Source organism: Amblyomma americanum, chromosome 1 (assembly GCF_052857255.1).
Source record: "Amblyomma americanum isolate KBUSLIRL-KWMA chromosome 1, ASM5285725v1, whole genome shotgun sequence".
Lineage (NCBI taxonomy): Eukaryota > Metazoa > Arthropoda > Arachnida > Ixodida > Ixodidae > Amblyomma > Amblyomma americanum.
The window spans coordinates 554,164,905-554,174,653 of NC_135497.1; the positions used below are offsets into that span (position 1 = coordinate 554,164,905).

The window sequence follows — 9,749 nt, forward strand, 5'->3', positions numbered from 1 at the left end:
GCGACCCGTCAATACATATCCTCAACATATACTGCCCTCCGCATAAGCCGCGCGTAAGTTTTAATGAAATCTTCCTTCGCGCGATAAAAATGGCAGCCAAAGAGCCTCTAGTGATCGTTGGAGACTTCAATGCTCCCAGCCTTCATTGGGGCTACCACTTCGAACAGGCAAGAGGACGTAAGCTGGCGGAGCTCATCTCCACCCTCAGCCTCACGTTGCTCACGGACCCGGCGTATTCCACCCGAGTGGGGAATTCGGTAACCCGCGACACGTGTCCCGACCTTTCTCTCGTTAAAAATGCTAGAGCAGCTGCTTGGGAGAACTTGGGAGATTCTCTAGGCAGCGATCACCTCCTTCTCCGAATTACACTCCTGGCGAAGGCAGCACGCAAAAAATGGGGTCAGGCCAAGCTGACCGATTGGCACAAATTCCGAAATCACACTGTCCCTCCCGTACTATTTTCCGGCGGCTACGCGGAGTGGGCTAACCTCATATACAACATTCAGAAACAACACGTCACAACACTACAAACCACCGAAGAGATCCCCGCAGTGGACACCCACCTCCTGCATTTGTGGGAGGCGCGCCGGAGCTTAACTAAACGGTGGAAAAAGCAGAAAACTAATCGCAAATTACGCGACCGCATAGCCGAACTCACAGAGCAGGCTGCAGCGTATGCTGCCGAACTCTCAGATTCAAATTGGATAGCACGCTGCGACGCCGCAGCTCATCAGAAGAGCTCGAAGGGGACGTGGCGTCTCTTTCGCAGTCTAATCGACCCCTCCCAAACGAGAGGGGAGACGCAAAAGCAGCTCCGTCGGGCTCTGCAAGGGTATCAAGGTACGACGGCGCAACTTGCGGACATTCTGTGCGACAGATATCTCTGTCGTACGGAGGACCCGCCTGGGCCTGAGTACATGTACTCTGGCAGGCCTAATGAAACACTTGATGCCCCTGTTGAGTTGCACGACCTTAAGGCGGCCTTAAGGTCGCCAATGCGCCCGTCATTGGATGCTCAAGGAGCGGCAGCAACGTAGTTGTGCGCTTCGCTGGCAACACACCACCTTGCCCTGTACAAGCTCCGACGCCCCGTTCGAGCACGTCTTCCGCGCCCAGTGCAGTGTGTGCAGTGTGATGCCTACGGTCACGTGGCCGCTGTGTGCAGGGCGCAGGCGCGCTGCTTGCGTTGTGGCGGTGCCCACGGCAGCAGGGAGTGCGATGCTCCCCGTCCGCGCTGCATCAACTGTGGCGGTACTCATCCTGCCATGGAGCCCCGCTGCCCACGGTGGCAGGAGGAGCGGAAAATAGTTATACTCCGCACCTCCTCTCTACGACCGGTCCGCGCCCAGAGGCCCTCCGAACAGTGCAACAACGCGCTACATATAGACCGTTTACAGAGAGCAGTTTGCTCTCTCCACGGCAGGCGGCGCCACTAGGACGGCCGCCACTTCTGGCCTTCGGAGCCGTCGTTAGCAGCATCGGCGCGCAGTGCGGAACGCTGCTGCGCTTCTTGTATATGAACGCCAAGCGACTCAAGCCATCTAGCTGTGATACGGATGTCATGCGTATTGATGAATTTATATCTAGAGCTGATGTCCCTATGGTCTAGTGTCGGAAAAATAGTCGCACTTGTTACATATGGTAAACTTCGCGACACAACTGCCGCCGTCTTTTGAAGAGCTGTCTTACGACTTCATGACGCTTTCATAGAGAACAGAACGTTGATGTTAAACATCTCACAAATGCAATGCGCCAGTTTATTTCAGAGCCAGCAGTAGGTGCGGGAATGCCAGATCGAGCGTAGATGCCTGTAACCTTTCTCATTTTCGACAAACAAGGATCCAATACATTGAACACGTTACAATATTATTTGCCGGTGCAGCTTAATACGCATTTCATGGCCGAATTTCATCTTCTCCTCTTTTTGTATGTTTTATTTTACCTTTTCTGCACCATTCTCCTTCCGCCTTTATCTGCCAAATTCCCTTCCTTGCGCAGCGTAGCATGCCAGAGATTTTCAAGCACTGGCTAAATTATGTTTTTCCTTTAAGGATTTTTTTCTGTATATAATCGGGGCTATTTTAGACTTTTGCAATAAGTGCTTCCTGGGCGTCGGCACAGTGCTCACTAAACTGTCGTGCGTACTTGGCGCTTGCATGGTGGAAGCGGCAACGGAGCTTTTCAAAAGTCCTCAGAGGAGCCGGCGCTTCGACATGAATTCTCTCGCCCAGTGCAAAGCTCTACAGAACTACTCTAATGCACCGGAGAGAGGTGAAATTTATCAAGATATGCATATTTCCGCTTACTCCGGCTGGCTACATCTGTGGGTAATGAACTCCGGAGCAGTTTTCAGTTTTACGTAATTAACAACAGCGCACAGTCGAACGTCGCCGAGCTTCTGAACGGGACCTTGAAAAAAACATGCATATTCTTCTTTTGGAAGCCGGAATGTTAACGGAGGATAAAGTAAATACCTGGGCGATCGGCCGGCGATCACGCGCACGTCGGTTGTAAGTCGTGTGCACAGTGCTGAGCAGTGAACGTTCTTAATAGCTGTGAACTTATATTCCAGGCATTGTCCCGCTTTTGATCTGCAGTTGGACAGCAATTTATGCGGTCCTCAAATAGCGTTATACGGTGAATTGACTGAATAAATATGGACGCGCAGGTAGCTAATCGCGGTTTGTTGACACATTCGAACCGATGCGGGCGGTCTGAAGGAGACGAGTAAATGAGCTGGTTGAACCAAACGTTTGGCAGTACCAATACGTTCTATGAGCACTCATACTAGGTTTTTGTGCCGTCCGACAGCTCTTTATTTGCAGCGAGAGCCGGAGAAGCGTCTTGCAGCAGGGAACCAGCGCGCCGGCAGCCGTCGGAACGAGAAGGCCCGAAGGCCGGCGATGGCGAAATGGTCACGTGACCAAACATGGCGGCGCCCATGCTCCCGCGCTGTAAAGCGTCTATAGCGACGCATTCAAGGGCACCACCCCGAGCGTCATCGCAACGGTAAGCGACGCCACCGCCGATAAGAAGGACGCTGTCATTGCAGCTCTCTCAGCAGCTGTAAAGGCGCTCATAGATTTTCTGCCCCCTGACTCTCCAGCGCGACAGCTCTGTACTGCGGCCTTGGCCGCTCAGCATGCTCTCAGCCACCATGGCTAAAAACTTTGCCCCTCGCCCGCGTATTGCTCAGTGGAACTGCAACTCCCTGCGCCGCCGGCTTGCTGAATTGCGAGAGCACCTCCCCCGATGCAACTACGATGTACTCTGTTTTCAAGAAACAAAGGTTCGCGCGGAGGAGGTGCCTCTACCAGGTTACATAGGGTATAGTAGCCCCAGCGAGTGTGGTTCTACTATGTGCTGTGCTTCCCCCTGTGCCAATGTTAGCCACCTACCCGGATCGCCCCGAACTGCAGTGTATGTCCGGCGCAGCCTTTCTCATGCTGTTCTCCCTGTTTCTGACTTAAGCAACAACACGGTGGAGTGTGCCGCGGTTAGGGTCCGCATCGGAAATACCGATACAGCCGTGGCCAGCGTTTACGTGCGCCCGCACCACACCTCTGATGCTAACTTCATAGTGCACCTGGCGCACCGTCTCGGCCGCGAGTGCCTAATATGCGGTGATTTCAACGCACACCACACTGCGTGGGGTTGCCGCAAGAACAATGCCGATGGGAACAAAGTTCTCAATGCTATCATAAGTGCTAACCTCCTAGTCTTAAACACTGGCCAAGCAACCTATGTGCGACCAATGGCTGCCACTGCTATCGATCTGTCACTTGCCTCTGAGCGATGCGCCAGCCTCTACACCTGGGTGCGAGCGCCGGATACCCTCGGATCAGACCACTACCCCATCGAGGTCATCCCTACCAGGTCAAACCCTGCCCACCTACAGTGTGGTGAAGTGGGACCACTTCCGCAAACTTTGCAATGCCGAACCTCATGATGGTGACTTCTTCGCCCATGTGACAATGTGTGCGTGCGAGGCAACCTTTACGTGTAGTGTCCCCGCGGGCACGCCTGTGCCAGACATAAAACTACTGAACTTACGTGCTGCACGCCGAGTCGCTCAACGCCGAGCCATCCGCGCAAACAGGCCCAAACTGTGGACAATCTATAACAGTCTAGATGCCCGCTGTAAGAGACACGCCCAATGTCGCCGCCGCAAGAGTTGGGCTAACCTCTGCGCCTCCCTTAACGACTCGCGACGCAAACCACGCGTCTGGCGCATCGTCGATGCAATGCTCCGCCCTAATATAACTTATTGTCCGGTCATGTCCATTGCCGTCACCCGCGGCATAACAACATTAGCTCTGACCAACCTCCTAGCAGACCAATTTGCCTCCTCGGCAAACGGACTCGCAACTACCCTAGCCTCTCCCCCACTCCACACCATCCCTACTTCCCAGACGAGGGCTCTATGTTGCGACAGTTTCACACCAAACGAGCTCCAGACTGTCTTTGACCGTTCTAAGCGCCGCAGCGCACCTGGCGCTGACGGTATAACTTACCAAATGCTACGTAACCTCGACCACCATCAGCGTAGCCTATTACTAGACGCGTTTAATAACGTCTGGCACAGCGGAAACTTCCCGCAGGAGTGGAGCTGCGCCATAGTAGTCCCTGTTCTCAAACGTGGCAAGCGAGCTAACAACTTGTGCTCCTACAGGCCAATTTCACTAACCTCCGCGGCTGGTAAGACTATGGAGGCCACGGCCCTTCGTCGACTACACTGGTTGGCCGACTCCACTCAAACACTAGCGCCGCAACAGAGCAGTTTTCGAAGGCACCGCGCCACAGCAGACTGCATTGCTGATGTCGTCGTCACGTTAGAGAGCAGACTTGCCAGCGGTCATGTGGGGTGTATCTGGTTCTTCTCGACATAAGGAGCGCCTTCGACCTCGTCCCACACCCCGCCATCACGGATGCCCTTTGTGCCCTCGGGGTGTGTGAGAACATGCTGAGCTACCTCAAAGGCTTTCTCAGCGGCCGCTCTTTCCGTGTTAAAGTGCGCGGTGTACTAAGTGCCCCTCGTGATGTGCTGTGTGGTGTCCCCCAGGGGAGTGTGCTAAGTCCCTTCCTCTTTAACCTGACCCTGGCAAGACTCCCCTCCTGCCTCCCAAACCTGTCCACCACAGTGTTCGTGTCGCAGTGCACGTCGATGACATTGCCATTTTTGTGACCGCACCCACTGCAAGAGCAGCTAGCGCCCGCAGAGCCCTCCAATCAGCCCTGGATGCAGTGACTGAGCACCTCAAAGGCATTGGCCTGGAGCTATCACCTGCCAAGTCAGAAGCACTCCTTGTGCACAAGCGCCTGAGCACTGCCAGCTGCCGCACCCCCCCAGCTCCGTATCGGTGACACCCCTCTACCCTGGCGCACATCTGTGAAGTATCTGGGGCTCCACATCGACGCCAGACTCAGCTGGAGCACAGCCGTACTCAAGCTACGGAAAGAGATGTTACGTATCTCTAACGTCTGCCGACCCCTCCTGGCTAAAGGCGCAGGCTGCTCCCCCACGCTATGCACCCGCATCTACGAGGCACTTGCGTCAGCTAAGGTTCTATACGCCCTGCCCATTGTTAGGCTCTCGGGAGCCAAATGGCGACGGCTGGACATTGACCACCGCACCTTTGTCCGAAGCGTCTATGGCCTCCCACGTAGCTCGCAAATAAGGCCCACCTACGCAGAGACAAACACTTCGCCTTCGTCTCTCCGTGCGCAACAAACAGCCCTACGGCATGCATTACGCATGCACAGTGCCGCCGAGTGCAAAGAACTCCTGACTTACCTGCAAGACAGACCCGAGACCTGGTTCGGCCGCAATGTAAACCTCTTCAAAGAAATCTTTGGTGCTCCCCAGCCACTCGGTCCTCACCCTCAAGCCCCACAATGCCGCAGGCCTCCGCGAGTCTGCACCACCCTACCAGGCATTACATGCAAACGCCAGACGCCGCACGGTGAACTTCAGCAACTCGTCGCTGAAAATATCGACGACGACCTACAGGGCTGCCTCCTCGTATACACGGACGGCTCGGTTATGAACAATGGTCAATCCGCTGCTGCCGCCTATATTGCCCCCCGCCCCGTCGCGCCATAAGCAGTGCAGACTCCCCACCCTGGCATCGTCCACAGTAGCAGAGCTAGCCGCCATTCACCTTGCCGCAGGCCTCCTTTCGGAGCTGCCAGACATCAGAAGGGCCGCCATCTTAAGCGACTCCAAATCAGCGCTCCTCGCAGTAAAACACGCCGACGAGGGCGGACACACTATCCGCCTCCTGGACCACAAGCTGGCTGCTCTCTCCGAACGCGGCTACCACATAACCCTCCAGTGGATTCCTGCCCACGTAGGCATATCGGCAAATGAAACTGCCGATCAACTAGCCAAACAGGCCCATGACCCAACAGTTCCTCTAACAAGTGCAGTCAGCCCATATGACTGTGCTACACTCATAATTAAAAAAAAAACATGTGGCTCTTCATCATCCCGACGCCAGAGTGGCTGCCGACGCTCCCTCCCGTCGCATTCCCGGGCGAGAATTTGAACGCACCGATTACATCCTCCTCCTTCACCTCCGTATAGGATGTGTATGGACAGCCGAACGCCTCCATCGTCTCCGTGGCTTCACCAGTGACCAATGCACTATCTGTGGGAGCTGTGAAACCCTATACCATCTCTTATGTGAGTGTGCGGGACTGACCAGTGCCCGCTCCATCCTAAAGTGTTCCTACCAAAAACTGGGGCTCGCCTCCGAAACTTTGGAACACTTTCTCTTCCCGTCCGGCCCGACATCTGTGTGCCGCGCCCTTCATGCAGTGCTGACCTTCGCCGAGAAAGCGAACCTTCGTGCTAAACTACACCCCCTCCAGTGAAACCATCTGGAAGTGAACTGGGTTCGGTGCCCTCCCCTTGACCTTGCCTCCTCCTCCTCCCTGACCCGCCTCTCCTCTACTATCCCTATACACACCCCTCCCCCTGCACAGTGCCGTTGAGGTGCCTCTCAATGAGCCAGTTATAGCGCTGTGCTCTCCCCTTCCTTCCCCCCCCAAGCGACCATTGTGTGCGTGTGTGAGTGCGAACATATAACCTCTATAGGCGCAGGTGGTCCTCGGCGTCCAGGAAGGCGGATCCCTGCAGCAGCAGCAGCAGCCACAACAGGGGAGGGGAGGATGAACGGCACGCGCTGGGAGTGGCGCGCGCGCGTCGGGGGCTTGCAGCAGGCAAGCAGCCCATGACCCTGGAGCAGCCGAAGGCCCCGCGCCCACCGACCGGAGCAGACGTGCGCGGATGGGCTCCCGACCGACCCCGAAAGCTGCGAGTATCTCTCCCCACCATCGCCTGCTGTGAGCCGGCTGCCCCGACCGCCTCCCTACCGACCCGACTGGTTTCGGCGCGGAACCTGCTTGCCGGATCGACGGCGCCGTGGTATGAGGGCCTTCCGCTCGTCTCGTTCTCGAGCTTCGTGCTGGTGATTTTCATCGAACTGATTTCCTGTGAGGCCACAGGACCACCAAATGGCCATTGGGTCGCCGTCGAGCGGTGCGACACCGCTATGCGGCACCTACCCGAATGCGTACTCTCCAAACCCGTTCCACGACGACTCCGAAATGGATTCCCGTGACACTTCCCCGCAGAACCAGGATCTTCTGTCCTCTTTGTCCGTGGAGAGTGCGAGCTCACCTCTTGGCGGTGGTCCAGGCTGGCAGCACGCACTCAACAAGCGACGGGCAAAGAAGCTCCGCCGACAGGCCAGGCAAGCTCAGAATTCATCCACTCCGGACTCTTCTGCCTCCGTGGGCGGAAACCCGCCGAACACGTCAGGATAGTCATCGAACGCAATCCGTCAACCGGGCACTCGCCGTCCCAAGCTTCAAGCCCTTCCAAAAAATGAAAAAATGATATCAAAGTCGTCATCCGACCGACACGTGGGCTTGCGCTCAAGACCTACCCGACCCGTGTCATTTCGGCAGCGCTCGTTCATTCCTGCCGAGACCCGACCAAGGTGAAAGGCAAATACATACTCCGACCTCATGTCAATCAATCAATCAATCACTTTATTTCAGCTTCTTTTACAAAACTGAGGGTGGCAAGAAAAAAGCAGTCATTACGACCGCTTGACAAGCCTCGCCACCCCTACAAAGAGGCAGTTTGGTAGCGACTGTGATGGTTACATACACTTGTAACAACGCAAAGGTACATGGAAAGACAAGGCGTGTAAAATACATGCTCAAAAGGAAATATTTTTTTTTTGAATACGTGCATAAAAAGAAACTTTTTTTTTCAAATACATGCATGAAAGGAAACTTTTTTTTTATTAGCATGGACAAGTAGTATTTCCGCACAACAGAATAAAGGTTTTACACAAAATTTACAGTTCAATGCAATAGAGTTCTATACATGGGTACACATACTGTGGCACCTAGCTTGAAAACACATTTCGAATAGCCGAGACAGACATGCTGTGTAACGTGTCGTAAAATGGCGTGTTCAAGTATTTCGGAAGAATGTATTTTAGTGTGGAAAAGCCATAGTTTGTTCTGCATCGTGGTAATGAATAGATCATACGCTGTCGTGTCACATACGGTGTCCGATGTGGTGTAAGTGTCACAATGCCGGAAAAAAATGCGTCGTCTTCGGCTATTATTTTTTTATAGAACGATGAAAACCTGTAATCGAACATTCTTGTTACGGGTATCATTCTGTATTGCTGGTAGATAGGACGTGTCGGAGCATCATACGGTACATTAGGAATTACGCGAAGTATTCTTTTTTGCAGTACTAGAAGCTTCTGGATGTTAGATGCTGTGGTTTGTCCCCATACAAGGAAGCAATACGATACATAAGAATAAAAGAACGCATAGTACAGATTAAGCTTGGTTTTGGCGGGTAGAATATGTTTATTCCGCGAAATTATCCCAATATATCTGGAAAGGGATAGGCACACTTTGCTTACGTGGGCGTCCCACGACATAGTAGCAGTAAATACCACTCCGAGTAATGTGAAGGTTTCCACGTACTCAATGGGGGCGTTGTCGAAATAGAGTGGTGGCACACTGCCTATATGCTGCCCCTTCGGATGGAACAATAAATCTTTAGTTTTTAGTTTGTTTATTTTTAATGAGTTCAAAGATGACCACTCAGATAATGATGACAAAACTGTATTTGCGCTGCTAGTTAGTTCTTTAATGTCAGGTGAGGACAAAAATAGACTGGTGTCGTCAGCATATATGATGTATTTAACTAAATTACTGATGTTGCAGACGTCATTAATATATATGTTGAATAGGAGTGGCCCCAGAAGGCTGCCCTGGGGCACGCCGTTTGTGATTGCTAACAAGTCCGAAGAGCAGTGATTTAAAGCGACATACTGGCGACGAGCACTGAAATACGATTGAATGAGACAGAGGGCGTGGCCACGTATACCGTAGTGGTCGAGTTTTTTAAACAGAGTTTCGTGATTCAGTGTATCGAATGCTTTGCTAAAGTCTACATCATCATCATCATCATCATCATCATCATCATCAGCCGTACTACACCCACTGCAGGGCAAAGGCCTCTCCCATGTCTCTCCAATTAACCCTATCCTTTGCCAGCTGCATCCACCCTTTGCCTGCAAACTTCTTAATCTCATCCGTCCATCTAACCTTCTGCCGCCCCCTGCTACGCTTACTTTCTCTTGGAACCCACTCCGTTACCCTTAAAGACCAGCGGTTATCTTGCCTTCGCATTACATGCCCTGCCCAAG

At 53.4% G+C, this 9,749-nt stretch overlaps 1 protein-coding gene across 1 annotated transcript; it reads right to left on the reverse strand.

Annotated features, from left to right (window-relative positions):
* Positions 1 to 8,083: 8,083 nt before the first annotated feature.
* Positions 8,084 to 9,240, reverse strand: LOC144108314 (uncharacterized). The gene has a single exon (XM_077641581.1). It carries the CDS (start codon positions 8,973 to 8,975, stop codon positions 8,424 to 8,426), a length of 552 nt encoding a protein of 183 aa, XP_077497707.1. The 5' UTR covers positions 8,976 to 9,240; the 3' UTR covers positions 8,084 to 8,423.
* Between the last annotated feature and the right edge of the window lie 509 nt (positions 9,241 to 9,749).